We start from the raw sequence: 19196 nt of genomic DNA, 5'->3' as shown, positions 1-19196 counted from the left end.
ATCAATTAATCAGTTCAGTGCCCCAGCACATGTTTAATACGTTCACCTCAACTCCAAGTAACTCACTTCTTTGAGTGACACACAATTGCTGACCTTCCCCCTAGTCAGTATCCCCAGCCACACACTCTGGAATTTGAAGTCATCTACTTACAAATACTTTATTTGACTGAGACAGTTTTACTACTTTGAACTGCTAAACATGCCACCTCTCCTTTCCCTTACTGGGATCCAGGTTCTCTTATAGCACTGTTCATTGACACTGTTACAGATATGCCATTCTTTTTTATTATGGTCCCACAAACGCCCTATGCATTAACTAATCCATCTCTGAATTTGAATGGCTTGACACACAGGGTATTACCTCAGAACACACACTTACAGACCCATAACGATTGATCCATCCAGTAGAGTGAGCTTATACATTCACCTCAGATGCTCATAAAGGGAGTGATCATGGCAATTGGAGACCTCAAAGTTCTGTTATACGCTGATGACATGATAGTGGCTTTAGCAGATCCAGCATCCTTGATCCCGGCATTAATCTATCTGATTTCTACCTTTTCTAAATGTTTGGGGTATAGCATCAAGTGGGGTTACTGCGAGGCACTACTGATGAGAAGGACTACCACTAAGGCATCAATGGGTAGTGTCCCCTTTATATTGAAAGAATCACACTTAAAATACCTGGAAGTATTGATCAACAGGGGTTTGAAGAATATGGTGAGGGAAAATGTGTTCTCTCTAGTAGATGCAATCTCTACATAATTTCTTATGTGATGTTGTACAAGCTGAATCTTAGATACCCATCTCAGGATACAAACAACCGTTAGCCAGCTCTTCCTGGTAGACAAAAAAGTTTATTTAGAAACAACAGATACATGTACATGTAGACTGAGCAGCATAAATCAAGCTCGAACGGTCTGAATAAGGAAGTAATGCATTAATTTTTATAATATCAAACCACAAACAGAATCGAGCATTTCATTGGTCCTTGACATTGACGTATGATCATTTCTTCACTATTGCCGAAGGTGCTACAGTCAATTCTTCATAACGCACCATATATAGTAAATTGAAGCACAGACAAGGAAGTTACCCAATATGTTCTGCCTGTCTAATATCACATGATACATCTTATGACAGAACTGAGAATAGCACGTACACAAATGGTATCTTCAAGAAGGAAGACTGCTTCAGCTAGCATGCAATGACAATGATATTTCACGGTGGCTGTTCTAATGGTAAGCCTTGCAATATAGTGTGTTTCAGGCAATATCAGAAACTTATCTGTAAGCATAGTTTGTGTTAGTTGTACATTGTCCCACAGAGATAGGCCCGATTGTCATTGTGTATCACAGGGCCCATTATGCCCAAGTTGGTGAAGAACCAAATGCGATTCCACATTCCGCCCTCTGATACCCCATGACAACCTCAAAGGTCCTGATGTATTGGCGTAATTTCAACCCAGTTCTTTTCTCCTTGTATTTCCTCGTACCCTTGCTTAGGGTAATCTTCGTGCTCCTACGACAGGTTGTTTTTAACAGTAGAGCTATGAAGGACGGACAAACCCGTATCAGCACACACAATGTGATCAAGGCCACTATCCCTATCACCAGAACTTCTATCAACCAGGTACCCCAACCCCTGAACCATGCTGCTATGCCATCCAGCATTCCTCCTACCTCTGTCCCATTTTCCATTTTCTTCGCTCCTTCTTCTACCTTCCTTATTTCCCCTGAATTTGATATTGTGGATGTGCTATTCCTAATGGCATCACAATGACATCTTGCACTGCCATGAACTTATCCAACCATGTGGGTGTCCTCTCTCTGCGTACCCTCCCAGATGTTCTTTTTTTATCTTGTGGCAACTCTGTTACATGCACTAACAGAGTTGCCATTCTGTATATTGTCCAAGCCTGAAGATTTATTGCAGCTACTATTTCCTACCTTTATGCTGCAATTGTCGGTAGTAGTAGTGCTGCCTTTATGGTATTGGAAACACCACGGTGCTTTATTCTTCTTGTGTAAGGCAGCGGATGCTGACGACATTTCAATGCTAGTCCCACCCTGGGTGTGACCCTTATCCCTTCCTGTGTTGAAGGCATCCAACAATTCCTTTTCCGCTGCCTTTGGTGTTAATTCCCCACACATATTCATCCCTTTACCTTCTGTCCCTTCTTCTACATTTGTCTTAGTTGGTCGGATGCTGTCTGCCTGCTGGAGCACAGATATCAAATATGCAATTCCACTCTTTTCTTCTATACTTGCACCTGCTGCTAGTGTATATACCCAATTTGCAAGTATGCTATCCCTTTTTCCTCTGTTATTCCCCTTCTTCAGCCTCCTCTTTATCGTCCCTTACACTTCCCTTCCGAACATGTTGTTTAGTATATTATATGCAATATATTCGGTGAGGGGAATCTGAGTATAGTTATTCTTCCCCTGGGTGGTGGTCGGTAGGTGAGTGCAAATATAACAGTCGGACACATTCACTAATTCTTTATACATAGCTGTCATCTGTACAAATGTATTTTCCTTGTAATTCTCCACATCTTCATCCCTTTTTGTGTATTTCACCCACTGTGTCTTGTTCCCCATGCTTGCATTCTTCACAAGTTCGTTCTCATAATGTTCTTGGTCTAGAAATGGTATCTGCATGTCTCCTCTATATATTATCAACATCACTGTGATAATTATAGCTGGTATCGCGGTACAAATTGCCGTAATTACCATAGGCCACTTTTTCTCCTCTTTTCTTCTTCTTGGCATCATGGAATCTGTGTCATAACAATTGCCTCAATGTCCTTTTTTCTGAAATTTCAATCTTGCAGCCTTTATATGCTCCTCTGGTATATTTTACAGGGTGGTATCAGAGGTTATTAGCACTTGAAACCACCCCTGCTGGTATTTTTTTATCAATGTACTTCTCCTGAGGCGTGCTGCACGAGAAGTCTATGAAGAGATCCTGCAGAACCCGCTTGCACCTCCTGACTCCTGTAGGAGTGTAGCACGAGCAGTCCTGTCAGTGTTGTCTGGTGGTACTTGTTGATCGAAGGTTATATCCCTGCTGTGAGGGTGACACTTTCATGGGCACTGTAGGTGGCGGCTGGGCATCCTTTGGTCCGGCAGCTTTCTTGGTGTGTGAGCTATGAATCCAGGATGTGAGACCCTCACACTTAACTGCTGTAGCTGTTGTCAGTCTTAACCTAACAACAACCCATTCCTCCTATTATGATCACTACACCTGTACTTGATATTATGCATTATTATCAATGACAACTCTTATTTGTCAGGGAATGGAATATTGATGCTGTTCTATGTCTTTCACAGCTATAGTTGGTAAAGGTGATGTACGGTACTACTCTGTATTTTATTTTTACTAAGCACTGTTGGAGCAGGTGTGCGCAAACATCAAATGACATAATATATTTAGCTTTGCATCATACTTCACTTTCAATTTAACATTCTTCTCTGTCCCTCAAAGCATCTTTGCTCATCTCTGTGGCGCTTACTTCTACCTATAACTTGGGAAAGAAATTCAATTTTTTAATGTTCAAAGTTTCATTGTCATTTAATGCTCCCATTTGAAGTAAGGGTGATCCGTGGGAAATCAGCAGACACCATGAGAAGTAGCACAACAACAAAAAATAAATCTAGTGCCCATGGCTATTTCTGCGTGTACCTTGAAGGGGTATCGGACATTGTTGCCTTATTGAATTTCAAAAGAGAATTTCAAAATGATCAATTTCCTATACCTTATATTTTGCCCCAGAGGTCACCAGTACTTGAGGCAAAAGGTATTGTGGAATGGAGGCCAGGTACTCTAGAACTGAAGGTTTACTGAGGTCGTTCAGCTAGAACTGCAGGAGATGAAGGTTGTGAAGCTGAAGTTGACATTTTGTGAGGTTGACGGTGCCCATAGTCCTTGCAGTTATACTCTTTGGAGGAGGCAAAGAGATCCTTAAATGTTGCAGTTGTAGAGGGCCCCTATTCCCGGAGCCAACAGTCTGCAGTTACAGTACCATGGAATGGCAATCAGCTATGCCACTGACGGTGCTACCCCTTCAGTGTGGCATCAAAGGATAACTTGATTACTTTGTATTAGAACTGGGCCCGCTTACACCCTCGGTCTCTTGGCGGTGTGCAGCACAAGCAGCCCTTTTTGAGCAGAGACTCTACTGTGATGGTGGGTCCACCAGTTGTTCCACTCGTTTCTGCTGCTGCGGATGTCCATGTTCCGCTACCTTCTTGGTGTAAGAGCTGTGGATCCAGGAGGTCAGTCCCTCCTACTTTACAGGTGACCCAAGCCCAATCTCCCTGTTGGAGATCATGTCCAGGTAGTGTTGTCTAGCCAGGAAGGGCCTGCAGCACCTAATGCTGAAGGCAATGCAAACTGCTGTCAAAATGTCTTATCAGATAATAACTTCTCAGCACCAGACATGTTCATAGGCCAGTCAAACAGTATTTCAGTCGGTGCTCAGTTTGGCAACTTTGTCAAGGGTGCCTCTCTTGACCGATGAAGCAAGTGGTAGTGCATCAATCCAGAACCGCTCAGCAGATGCACAAAATCTTATAAAGGGACATATCTGACTGATTTATGGGGTAATAAATTAAATAAATTATTTCACCCCCCTCCTCTTTGCGCACACCTAATCCCACAGTCTATTGTACCACCTGTCAGCTGTTACTCATATCCTAAATATCGTAACATAGCTGTTACTCCCTAGTGGAGCTAGGGGTAATCTTTTTTTTTTTTTTTATCTTGTTTAAATTTTTGTAATCAGGAAAGCAAAACCCATTCGAGGTAGATGGGGAGAAAAGGCTCTCTACTCTGTGTGTAACCACATGCTTCTGAAAGAAGAAAGGTATATCGAAACATGACATAAACCTGTACACAGAAATACAATTTCTCTCCCTCTCATCACTGCCTCGCAACTTAAACTTCTCTAATTATACTTTTCAAAAAATAATATGCAGTAATAAATTTGGAAAACACATGTAAATAGTAATAGCCAACCATCATTGTATAGTCAAGAGTATAATCAATGCATCAAGTCCTTCTCTTATAGTGTAAGTGTAACACAGGACATACATTTGGAAGTGATATTGTAGATCTACTGATAACATTATATTAATATTTTGATACTGTCCCTGTATCTAAAGTTCCATCACTGAGGCATTTAATAAGTATGAACAAATAGATGCTATTGGATAGCCCTTCTAATCACATATACTAGTACACTCTTAAACGGAAATCAGCACTCAAAAACTAAATAACAATGACACTCAGTAACAGTGGAATATTCACACAAACAATTTCACCAAACAAATGGTAATCCAAAGGTCAGGAGAAAACACGTTACACCTGTATACAGCCAGTATTTCTTTTTTTTAACACAGCATTGTATCCTTTTATTCTCCTTCAACACACAGAATATTTGCATTAATGCTGGAGGGGTTTGGACCTTGCAGGCATCACCGCCATCAGAAGTCACTTCCCCTTTCTCGTACAAGTGTGATGTCGTGAAATGCAGATGTTCCTTTAATATAAAATACGGGCATGGGACACACAGCAGTCTTTACTGGGTACCCACAATCTGTAGTTGTCTTTTGGTTGTCTCCTCTGGTACCCTTTCTCGTATGTATTTGATCACTTTTTCTCTTGCTACCTCCACCCCGTCTCCTGGTGCCCCCACTTTACCTCTCTCTGGTTCTTCTGTTGGCCAATCTACCACCTTTTTGCAATCCTCCCATAGATTTCGTAGTATTATTATACTGAATAACATGTTCAAATCCTTCCAAAGCATGTCTCCCATCGCCACTATCCTGTTCAACACTGTGTACTATTTGTGTGGGTCTTCGCGCAGTGTTGGCTAATCTTTGGTGAAGGCAAACAAGTCAGTGCGATGCCATGGTACATAAACATATGTTGGGATATGGCCCTCCTTTCCTATAGAGGGTGAGGGCACCTCTCTCAGAGGCATTTGGGTTACTTTTTCTGTTCCTTTCTCTAGGTCCTTTAGCACCTGCGCTCTCTGTAACCCTTCTAACCATTTCTTCCAATTTTGTAATTTTAGTATGGCATATTCCAATCTATCATACACTTTGTCATCACTCCAGCATTTCAATTCCTCCCCTGTAAAACTCAGCTGGGAGGTGTCCCACCTGTATTGTACGGACAGGGGATCCATATTGTTTGTATGTTGTGTATATTTGTTATGCATTCCTGGTCCCTGGGCCATTAGTTCTGCACGTGCTAAGGCCAGTAATTCTTCCCCGTATGCCCTCGTAGTGTCCCCTTTTAAATCTGCCACCTTTTTCCTGCCATCAATGAGGTCTGTGAGTAAGGCGTGACACTTCGTGCTATCAGATTTTAGAAACGTATTCTTTCTTTGTGTGCTGGGGGAGTTATTCGGTGTGATATACGGTGATCTTCCCTGCGACTGGCTTCCGGATATGCTGCCCCTTCTAGTTCCTAGTAAACTTTCCTCATGAGGCGAGTTCATAAGATCAATGTTGTACTTCGTATTGTGAGTGAAAACACATATCTCCCATATGATCTTACATAGCTCTGGTATCCCTCTGAAACTGTCTCCTGAGGTATCCCCAAATTCCTGCTTCCAATGTGTTTTCAATAAATGTGGCTTTTTCTTTGTCATTTCTAATTCTGCGAGTAATTTTTCACTCTCTGTATCTAATTTTAGTGCGATATGTGCCATTTCCTCTTTCACCTCCCGCAGCATCTGCTGGTCAGTTAACTCTTCCAGATCCATTTTTGTTTGTTCCTCTCTTACTAAGCCCTGCGCCAGTCCACGGGCTGCAGCCTTCTGAGCTGAGGATAGCTCTGGAGGCTGTGCCCCTGCTGCTGATTTCACACTTTGCACCATCCCCTCGGACCTTGACTTATTTCCCCCTAGTCTTCCCATTATGAGGTCCTCTGTGAGTGGATCCTCGTCTTCCTCCTCCAGCATTCCCTGCACCTTGTCTTCCTGTGGTGGTGCACCTACCACAGGAACACATGGGAAGGTCCCCACCACCTCAAGCGTTTTATCTCTCCACTCCTTTCTCTTGTCACTCCTCTTTCTCGCAATATAACATCCATCCTTCAATTCTAATAATACCTTGTGTACTTTATCCTTTACGTAATCTGTCATTCTGAGTCCCCGTAAACAATAATTCCAAGAAAAGAAAGCGTCCCATTCTAATCCCCTTATCATGCGTCCTTTCAGGGTCAGCATTTGTCTTAATTATGACATTTTATTCATGTCATAGGTGCCATTTTTTTGGAAACTGCAAATCAAGTCTTTTGGCTGTCAGTCTGTGCCATTTGTCTTGGAACAGTAATGCGTGTAGGCCTTGTTAAATAGCTACTTGGTATGCAGGACTGTCTTTTGGAGGAGTTGGTCGATGCGTGTCTAAATTGTTTTTACTAAGAGGGTTCCCCATGGCTAACTCTCCCTTAACTGACTTAATACAAGACAATTACTATCACATCAGGGAACACAGGGGTGTCGGTAGGTTGCACCCACCGCTCATACCCAATGACACGTCAGGGGATAAACAGGGGACTTTTCATCCACTCAGATAATTACTGGCAACCGATATTAGTATTAGTGAAGCCAAAAACCTTCTTCCATTTATGCCCCAATGCAGTCAATCGTGTTCACCTAAAGCGTGCATAAGTTGGAAAGGGTAAAGTGCCAAAGGTATATGAATACAAAATGCCAGCAGGCGGCGAAGAGCTATAGGCCACCATCTGAAAATCCGCACAAGGTAGAGTAGAGGTGCCCGTAATGTGGGGAGAACATCGGCATGCCAGCGCAGACAAATAAAAAACATCACCATGAAAAAGAGCAGGTTAAGGGGAACGGTATACATAAAAATTATCCACAAGTCCATTACTAAACCTATGAAGCAGAAATATTAACGAAACACTCCACACCCCCCCTGTTTCGTAAATAAATCAACAGAAACCTCTAGAGAGAGAGCAGTCGGAGAAGGATCACAGAAGCAAAAGATACTTACAACAGCCCCAGGATACCGTCACCCCCCCTGCTGCGCAGTGGCAGGAGCCGGGCTGAAGAGAGCTATTGGAAGGACGAGTGCCGCATCTTCCACCAAATGTAGAAGCTGAATCTTAGATACCCATCTCAGGATACAAACAACCGTTAGCCAGCTCTTCCTGGTAGACAAAAAGGTTTATTTAGAAACAACAGATACATGTACATGGAGACTGAGCATAACTCAAGCTCGAACAGTCTGAATAAGGAAGTAATGCATGATCTTTTATAATATCAAACCACAAACAGAATCGAGCATTTCATTGGTCCTTGACATTGACGTATGATCATTTCCTCACTATTGCCAAAGGTGCTACAGTCAATTCTTCATAACGCACCATATATAGTAAATTGAAGCACAGACAAGGAAGTTACCTAATATGTCCGACCTGTCTAATATCACATGATACATCTTATGACAAGGAAGTTACCTAATATGTCTTACCTGTCTAATATCACATGATACATCTTATGACAGAACTGAGAACAGCACGTACACAAATGGTATCTTCAAGAAGGAAGACTGCTTCAGCTAGCATGCAATGACAATGATATTTCATGGTGGCTGTTCTAATGGCAAGCCTTGCAATTTAGTGCGTTTCAGGCAATATCAGAAACATATCAGTAAGCATAGCTTGTGTTAGTTGTACATTGTCCCACAGAGAAAGGCCCAATTGTCATTGTGTATCACAGGGCCCATTAGGCCCAAGTTGGTGAAGAACCAAATGCGATTCCACAATGTAAATTACAGTTCTCTTTGTGGGGAAGAGTACAAATAGTTATAATTAACGTAGACTCCTGATCTAACTATAGATTCACCATGATGCCTTTAAAAATAACAAAAGATTAACTCTGGTGGTTGACAAGGAACATTCAGACATTTGCATGGGGTGAATCTTTACGAAGACTGGAACCAGTATGAACTATACCTCCACCGATAGGATTTCTCATCAATTATACCACACAAAATATTTGGGGTTACCCAGAAAGGTCAGTGATGTTTCTCTATATCCCTGGTGGTGGACGAATTTGGCATTTTAAGGTTTTGAAATTCACAAGGGTACCAACTTATCACTCAATCTTGAGGTGGCTACTTACATACAAGAAATTAATTTGCAGTCTAACCAAGCGCCTAATTTCAAATATATATGGGGGTGATGCATCAGATCATGTAAAAGATTTGAGGTAGATAGTTAAGACTATATATTTGATCTGACGTATTGGAACTAATTGGGGGGACTGGAGAGGTACTGTTTTTGGGTCTTCGGGGGGATGGGGTATTCTGCTTTTGTTGTATTTATTATATGCTGATTAATCATTCGATAATATGGATTTTTTTAATTTTTCTTTGAACAAGTGGAAGATTACAATGTGTGAATAATATCAACACTCTTTTATTGCCAATAAAGAATTTTCATGCACACTGCACAATGTGTTCTCCATACATAGAATAAGGTATAATGCTGGTCAGCACTATGATAAAGATGTACAGGAGGCATTACATAGAGAAAAGCATTTGAAGCATGATGGGAAGTAGTTGTTACGAGTATTATGCTAGTAAAAGAGGAATCAATAAACTTAAAGTAAATCTACACAGGAATTGAAAAGATACAAAGGGGCTGAATTACGATAGTGGCTCAAGAGATGTAAGAGCACAATAAGGAAAGTAGGGCAGTGACCTCAATACATCATAAATGGATCCTAATATCGGCCGAAGGGGTGCTTGTTGTGATGGGTTTGTCATTTGTAGGTAATGATCCAGCAGAGTAGGTGGTTTTCAGCTCCACATATGTAAGTCCAGCGGGAGTAGATTGAGAGTAATTTTTATGATTTTCATCCAGAGAAGATTTTATAGCAGAAGGGAGCATGAGATCCAAAAATAATAAATTAGGATGAGAGGGATGAGGCATAGGGTGCGCCACGAGTATGTCAGCCATCTGCCACAGTGACAATCAAAATTTGAGAGTATGTTGTATATTTCTTTCCACGTGGGAAGAAATCACCCTGTATAACGGTTGAACATATTTGCAGTTAAATAGTATATGGCCCGAGTTGTCTTTACCTTTCTCACAATTCCAACATGTATTGTTTGATATTATGCCCAATGTAATAAGTCTGGCCAGCGTTCAATAGGTTTTGTGCAGGGAGAGTTATCATCACTGAACTAGGTCATTGCAAGCTTCTTGGGAAAACTCCACAAGTACGCGAAACATAGCATAACATGGGTCACTGGAGAGATTACAGCACCCACAAGAAAACATAGAAAATTCCTATGATGCTCAAAAGACTTTTATAAGGAGAGCAAGAATCAGTGGTAGAGGTATTTAGGTCACGGCTTCTTGCTTGTAGTTGGTGAAAAATAGCTTATATTTGATGCCCATGTAATAGACCTCTCCAGTATCCTTATTTGAGCAAGCAAATAAGCTGCCACCGGTTTGTCCGCTTCAGTCCACCGTCGTCGATTCCTTGCTATGTCAAGTCTTTTCAAGATTTATTAGTTGTATTATGAGTTCTTTACATATATTTAACCTACGGAAACCGCAACTCCAGTGAAAGATATGAGGCTGAATTCTAATTTAATCTGCATATGCAAAACAACGTTAGAGAGTTTAAATATAAAACGGATAGGGGCTGACAAAGCAAAGTGCAAGCATTCTTTTTTTTCCACAGACGAAGACGTCCGGAGGCTTTGTATACACTTGATTTAATACAATAAATATAGGATACCTGACTTTGGTGCCTACATTGTTTCAGGACGCCACGTAAACAAAATCTCCCCTTAAGTACCCTTAATTTAAATTAAGCAATGTTGCCAAGATGTCATCTCCTGTTTTGCCCGGTCGCTGTAGCAGCACACTGCTGAGAGGAATGTGCCGAAGGTCATTTGTGAATTGTAAATATCTAGAGACGAATTTACCGAAACTACATTTGAATTAAAATCACAACTATCAAAAAATAGTGCCCTGGTAGGAAGATCAAAAGAGTAGCAACAGTACAATAAAATGAAGGATTTATTTTACTTCCTCCTGCTATTCAGGAATAGATAAATGTTTAATAAGACTATACGTCCCCCCTTTGGCTTTCCAAGTAAAGTTAATAATTAGCAGTGCTTCAGCATTCACAGTTCAAGCTACCAATTGCACTTCTTCTGGCTTAAAATCTAGATAGAAGCAGCAAAGATGGTGCTGTAGCACCAAGAAATCCAAACTATTACTTCAAACTGAATAGTGGATTTTGCGCCATACGCCAATGGATCGATGCGACATTGGTTTCAGGGGATGTCAATAATGAACGCAGTAGTCATCAACAATAGTCAATATATTTAAAAATCTGGACCACAAACAAATAACCACACCAGTTTATTAAGAAGGATTGTGAATTTAGTCCCCTATATTAACAATGCTGTCACAAACCTAACTCTCAAACATAAATGATCAGCATATAGAATCAATAATGGCTGATTAGTACGTCTTATTATCTGGGTTTAATCAAAGCAATCAAACAAATTATCTCAAGTATCATAACACTGATTAATACCACTATGTTCGGTAATAAAGAAGAAGTATACATCAGGGCAAAAGATCAAAGAACGTCAATATAAATCATGAGCATGTGAAGATAAATTCCCTCACTAACTACAAATTAGAATTAACATGTAGGACTTCATGTAAAAAGATTTAGAAACACAAATTTAGAAAAATCACACTAGCTCGGGTTATTATATAAAAAAAACTCATTTGTTATTATGCAGCTGGTACCTGCAAAGCAACAGAGACACATATATCAATGCAATTTCATACAGTACCCATAGAACAACAACATGCAGTCTACTTCAGCAAGGGGACACCATCAGGTAAGCCTTCAGAGAATTGGGTCTATATCCACAGCTAAACCCACATCACTAATATAACTCGAACCACGAAAGGATAGCAAAATCTCGTTCTACCCCCCAGAACAGATGACAGAATGTTATATTAAATTTTGAAAAGTCCATGATTGGTCAGTACATGGGGTGGTTTACAATTCAACCAATGAACTGCTTATTAGAAAATTAAAAGCACGCGGACATCAATATTAACTAGGACACAATTATAACAGTAACGTTTCCTCTTCCGTCTCATCTGTGACTCCATTTTTCCATCTCGTCTAAACTTCTCTTCTCAGGAAGAAACGTCTCAATCCTTGCATTGCTTACTTCCGTCCTCGAGGAAGAAACCACATATTAGTGACAATTCAAACAATAGAACACTCAAACTTGCGTAATGGCTTAATAAATCTGACCTTGTAAGACATAATGCAGCAAGCCACTAGGGGTAGCTGTTTACACATTTATAAGCTATTAATCACACTCTTTTCTGTAAGCATTGAGCAACAGAAAATAACTACGATTTTAACTGAAGTTTTGCTTAAACAGATAACAAAATTAATTATGGTGACCATTTGTCACATGTTAATTCATCAACTATTAGTACATTATTAATTAAAAAAGAAATCATTAAAAATTTGAACTCTTGCAATGGCACTTCCGAGAAAATACTATTTTTGAGAGCAATTTAGAGATTCATGCAAATTTTACGCACGTGTTCCCGTGTTGAAGAAAACCATGATTGTTCTATGTGATTTAACGTACTCTCCCTGCTTTATTTTCAGGTGTTCGGGTCTCAGGGTTCCTAAATGACGAGGAGAAGAAGCACCAGCAGATAAGTATTGTCAATTTCTTAAAGGTTCGACATGCAGAAGGCAGCGTCTCCCACGCTCTGCCAGATGAAACCACCTCAAGGCATTGCGCACAGCCTCCTGCACAACAATGTGGCGAAAGCTTTTTCAACAAGAAGCGCGCTGGGCGGCAACAGAACGATTCAAAAAATGTTGTTTCTAGCGAGCAGAATTCACAGTGCATGAGATTACCGCTATCTGCTGGTGTGACCACCAATGAGCCATTCGGGTTAAGCGAAAACAATGAATGCCAAAGTCTCACGTGCCCTGTTTGCTTTCAAATACAAGAAACCAGTAACCTAGAAGCCTTTAACAGACATATCGACCAGTGCCTCAGTTGGGAAGCATGTAAGGATGCTGATGGTAAGGAGTCGGTGGAAACTAGCAGTGAAGCATGGGCACCAGTGATTCATTCGGCTGGAAAGGAGGAGGGAACCGCAGATGGATTCAGTATCTCATCCATGGAAAGGAGCGTGTTATCTGTTGTCCGACAAAATGACATGGCCAAGATGATGGGTGGCACACAACTGATAAGCAAAGACAACCTCCAGGTAATCAGCATGAAGGAAAGCAATGGGAAGACAAAACATGTAGTGCAAGAAAAAGAAGTGGATGGAAATGTGTTTACAAATAACACACATCATCCGTGGAATTATTTCACTACAGAAGTCCCATCAGATAAGAAAGAACACTGTAAAAAAACTGAAGATGTGAAGGAAACACAGCAGACCTGCTCATCCACACTTGCAGAAGACAAGGGTCTGATTTGTCCAGTTTGCAATCTGTGCCAAAAGACTAGTGATCTCTCTGAATTCAATAAGCATGTAGATATGTGTTTAAATAAAGGGATCATTCAAGAGCTGAAAAAGGAAAGAATATTACACAACACCAATGGAGAGCATGTGCATTCTACCGGTGAGTTTCCCTTCCAATTCTGACCATCATTGGTGTCTGTGCATCATATAGTTCTGACAGTACATTAATCTTGATTGTTATCTGTTATTATTTTTACCTCTAGAATGTGCTTCTGTATATTGACATTAAGAATATTGAGCCCATTTGACTAAGCTAATTTTTTGCAAAGTTGGAAATCTATACCCTTAGGTTTCCTTTTCCATTTGAGAAAATGGGCAATGTTTCTTTGGTTTCCAGAGAATTTATGCTTTATTTCTGGAGATCTGTGGCAGTCATAGACTTCGAGGAGTTCTTCCACTTCACCAAATGTACTCATGCATATTTTGCCATAGATACAACATCGACAGGGCTAACTGACGTAAAAATAGACATTTTCACATGTAACTTCCCTTTTCTCATCATATAAAATATTGTCTCCAGTGGAGAAACTCCTTCGTCTACACTACCCTTCGGTGGGTGATGCCTTCCTTTTCTCTTTCTGGAAAATTGCCTACTTCAGCATTTGGCAAAAGTAAATTGTGTGTTTCCAGGTAGAGGAAATACCTTCAAAATATTTATGAATACACAAATATACAAATTTGTAAGTGTTTACGGCATGTTAAAGCCCCTTTTTTATTAACCCTTCTTACTCGCCAATCTCTAAATCAACATGTGACATTTACTGACACAAATTGTTTTTGTAGACACCTATGTACAAATTAGGTGCACATACATATTTGTGAATTGGATCCAACATTTCTGAACAAAGTTGATCAATTGAGTGACGTGACTAGTCAGAACAGCAATGCCTTCTTCCATTGATATACCTCCATGTAGAACAATTCACATGCTGCAGCACACCATGTTAAGAAACAGTATATCTACCTAATTTCCACACTGATAGAGCTTTATTAGCTCCTTGTGTCATCTCAAACCAACTTCACCATCTGCACAGCCCAAATTGAAGCTGTGTCTTTCTGGTTCACACACTGACCTCCAGTTGCTCTTGGCACACCTGTTGCCTGGACAACATGAGGCTCGAGTCCATGAGGTGTAAAACTGAATAATCAACGCAAGAGGTCTTCTCCATCTGTCCACCCAGGAACTGGAACAACATCCATGTATCCATCAGGAACGCCTCAACCGTTCTGCAATTTAGGGAAAAGCTGAAGGCACACCTCTTTGAAGAATACTACATAGTAGCACAGTAACCTTCCATGCTCACTGTCTCAACTCAGCTACTCCGCCAAATACTTGCTGACTGTATCTTTGTTTTAACCATGTACAGTGTGCTGTTGCCTTTTTGCCTTCTATAAGCTCTTCAAAGGTAAATGCAGATTCCAGCATCAGCCCTGGCCCCAGTGTGTTTAAAAGATCCTGCATTTTCATTGTTTTTAATTGGCAGAACATGCAATATTTTGCATTGCCATGCCAGTATGATCCTAGTAAAAAAATAGTTTACTATACTAGTGTACTAGTACAAAACATTGTTATGGTTATCCTGCATCTATAGGAGTTGTACTTTTGCCAACATCAGTGACCTGCCAACTGACATATAGTTTTAAAGCTAGTGAACTAGTGGGTAATTGTGGTCATACATTCACATTTCTTAAGCACAGACTTAAAAGAGTTAATTCTGTTGTGAATATGGGAAAACATCTAACTTATTTGCTTGTTGACAGCAGGAGAAATAGCGTATACATATATATATATATATATATATATATATATATATACATATATATATATGTATATATATATATATATATATATATATATATATATATATACTTTTAGAGATGCAAATAGGTTTTTGTTAAATCTATTATAAGTTTATTAATGATATGTAAAGGAGGTCCTTTATAAGTGTGGATATGTGAGACCACCACTGTGCTCTGATAAGTCACCACAACTATATTCATATTTTACAAGTCATTCTTTTAAAAGTAAACACTGCATTGTTAGGTGCAAGGCCATCTGCACGGCTGTGCAGATTTCTGTCAGTTTAAGAAGCTGTTGAAAACCTGGCTGTTCTCGAGTTATGACAATGGTTCCTGAGAGGTTAGCTCTGAGAGACACCTTTGGTTATGATTTGCTGCTGTCTACGAATGGTTACCATATCATATCATATTATATCAAAGCAACTATAGAGAATATTGGTGATATCAGCAGATGTAATTATTAAAAAATATAGACAAATGATAGAGGCCTAACAAATTATTAAAAGTTGACGAGACCTGGCATTTGAATTTCTGCCAATTTGATGGAATGAACTGTCCATAATCCCCTCATACCTCCCCTTAAGCAAATGATGGTCAGTGCACCCTTCGCAAGTTTGATGTTTAGAATTCACTGGCAGTGCACTCCGCTATCATAATTTCCCCCATAAGACAAGAAAGTTCACTTCAAACAACTACTATCTAGGATTTTTCTACACTTTAACTGGGAAAAATATATCAACTGTCCTTATAGACATAAACGACAAAACATTCTATGGAGTAATCTTTGAAAAAACAGGCGTGGATAGAAGAGACTTGGAAACCAAGAACAGGGAGATTTTGGGGGCAGGCACATCCACAGCAGAACTCTAGAGCTCCTTTTCACTAAAATAACTCAGAAATTGACTACAAAGAAGAACCTTCTTTCTTATAAACGTTATTTGTTTTTGTTAAATGGATTTCACAGTACAAATCTAGTGCTGCACTGTAACTAACAGACTTGGTAAAAAGTAACATTGTACAAAACAAACTCTCCTCCTGTCCATACTTAAGCATCCTTGGTGGTACTGTTTGGAAGCAATACATAATCCCAGAGCAGAGCCATTCACAGTCATGTGACTCAGGCCACTAGCAGAAGGCACACATAGTTGGGACAAAAAAATGCCAACTTTCTAGAAGTGGAATTTTCATAATTGTAGCTTGAAATCTGACTTCACCATTAAAGAGGGTTATAAATTGCAATTCATTTGAGTGTAAACACCGTATCCCTTTCTGCTCCCAGTCCAAAGTTAGCACATATTTAATGTATTAGGGTAACCCAGTGTTATTCAATAGGGGTTCAGACCTCACAACAGTGAAAAATAATTTTAGTAGTTTTTCACTACTAGGACATGTAAAACTTACATATGTCCCACTTTTTAATTACACTGTAACCTGCCCGGTGAGCCTTTAGGGTCTTCCACAGGGGTGACATATGTATTAAAAAGGTTTAGACCTGGCAAAAGGTTTATTTTAATTTAACTAGAAAATCATGAGGTTGACTAGAACCAAAGCACACTACAAAATGACCAGTAGGCAGATTTCAGCCCTGAGTTTTTCAAAATTCAATAAATTAAACATTTACATGCTATCATTTTAAACAACTATAATCAAACAATTTTTTTATTGCAGTGTCATACAGATATTGCTTCACATTTGATGCACTGTCAATGTACAACTCAATATGAACTAATATTAATACAACAGTTCTGTTGTTGATACCCAGTGAATTTCTGGTGATCACACCCTTCATCCAGGGTAGCTGGAATGAAGGAATAAAACAACACATAATCAAGTGTCTTTCTACAAAACAAAAATCTATTTTTGCATGAACAAGAGGTCAGACTTTCCAGACACAAAAAAAGAGATATGAGGATAGTAATGTTCGCCTTAGTTCTCTGAATACCCAATGTAATAGTGTGAAAACACGGCATGTTGAGAATACTTTGGAATAACTCCCAAACGTTTCCAACACATGTTGTCTGTGAAACTCTTGTTTTCCATATGAATGCAATTGGTGCCCAACAAACACGTCTTATGGTGACACTTTTAACAAATGTGTAACTTTGTGCCAACAGTACACAAAATGAAAACCTTGATCACCGACAGAACCCAAGTTGGACGTGCCCATGCTTAATTGCGTGTTGTTGTGAGTAATAAAATAGGTGACCAAGGGAATGCAAGATGTGTTAAATGTAACTACAGTGCCCAAGGGAATGCAAGATGTGTTAAATGTAACTACAGTGCCCAGCACGCATTGTGTTTGCAATAAAACCAGCTTGCTTACTGATAACAAATGTTACGGTCCTTAGCGTGATATGAAGAAAAATGTCCGATCCAAAAGCAAGAAATAATGTTCTGAAAAAATAAACGTGCGCAAGCCGAGTCGAAACCGGTACCATAAGATAAGATGTTTGTGTACATGCTCACATGCAAATTAACTCACTTTACAACTGGAGTCGTGCCTTCCTTGAAATGCCTGATTATAACTTGTGTGTTTGTACAACGTGGTCCCAAAGAGGTCACAAGGTCACTCCCTCCAAGTTCCTGATTTTTAAGCATACGCACCAAGTACTAGTTCAAAACCATAAGTGAAAACAACATTTATAAAGTATGCTGTACCTGTCCTAGAGGTTCATCATGCTGTGTCCCGTCTGTTGTCATGCCAAACCTGGTGAATGAAACCAAGGTGCACAATATGCGTGTGTTTAATTGGTCATGACACATGACAGAAGACGCCATGAACATGAAAAAAAGACCTGTATCCCAAGAGCCTGACGACCAGTGAATACAGTGCAACAGTTAACTCTACATAGATCATGTACTCCATAGATCCAAGTTATTGCTTTTTGGACACTATGGTCAGGTTACAACAGGACCAGGTTTTAATTAAATATTTTACCATTCTATCAGTTCCACGTGTGAATCAATCAAAGCTTGTAAAGCGCGACTACTCACCCGTTAGGGTCTCAAGGTGCTTGGGGCGGTGGGGAATGTAGCGTTCACCGGTGGTTCTTTAAAAAGCCATGTCTTCAGTTCCTTTGTGAAGCTGAGGAGGGAGGTGGTTTGTCTGATGTGGAGAGGGAGGGCATTCCAGGTGGTGGCTGTGACGTAGGAAAAGGAGGGTCCTCCTGTTCTGGTCTTCCTGATGCGGGGTACTTCTGCGATAGAGAGCTGGGCTGAGCGTAGGGTCCTGTGGGGTACGTGGAGGTTGAGTCGATGGTCAAGGTAGTCTGGTCCGGTGTTGTGGAGGGCTTTGTGTGCGTGGGTGTGGATCTTGAAGGTGATTCTTTTCACTATAGGACGCCAGTGCATGGTACGCAGGTGTTGCGAAATGTGGCACCAGTCGTGCAGCAGCGTTCTGGATGTTTTGTAGTTTGCAGATGAGTTTCTTGTTGATTCCGGCGTAGAGTGCGTTGTCATAGTCCAGTCTGCTGGTGATGAGGGTGTGTGTGTGACGGTCTTTCTGTATTTGAGGGGGATCCATTTGAAGCACTTGCATAGGAGGCAGAGGGTGCGGAAGCAGGTGGAGGTGAGTTGATTTGATGGTTCATGCTGAGGTTTGAGTCCAGGATGATCCAGAGGTTGCAGGCTTGGCTGGTTGGGTGGGTGTCCACCAGGAGTCGTTCCACGCGTTGGGTTAGGGCCCTTGAGTACTTCTGTCTTGTTTGCGTTGAGTTGAAGGCAGCTGTTTCTCATCCAGTTGTCTGGCTTTGTTGGGTTCCTTGGAGAGGGAGGGGATGAGTTGGGTGTCGTTAGCGTAGGAG

The 19196-nt window shown here is 40.5% G+C and overlaps 1 protein-coding gene across 1 annotated transcript in view; it reads left to right on the top strand.

The window, feature by feature from the left end:
- POLK (DNA polymerase kappa) overlaps window positions 1-19196 on the top strand; it is a 505299-nt gene that overhangs the window by 445615 nt on the left and 40488 nt on the right. The window contains exon 13 of the mRNA XM_069223734.1: window positions 12713-13693. Within this exon, the coding sequence (XP_069079835.1) occupies window positions 12713-13693 (981 nt within the window). The remainder of the gene's footprint in view (window positions 1-12712; window positions 13694-19196) is intronic.

The sequence above is a fragment of the Pleurodeles waltl genome, chromosome 1_1, assembly GCF_031143425.1.
Source record: "Pleurodeles waltl isolate 20211129_DDA chromosome 1_1, aPleWal1.hap1.20221129, whole genome shotgun sequence".
NCBI classification, from domain to species: domain Eukaryota; kingdom Metazoa; phylum Chordata; class Amphibia; order Caudata; family Salamandridae; genus Pleurodeles; species Pleurodeles waltl.
Note: the sequence above shows the minus strand (reverse complement) of the source record. Positions and strands in the feature narration are given on the sequence as shown.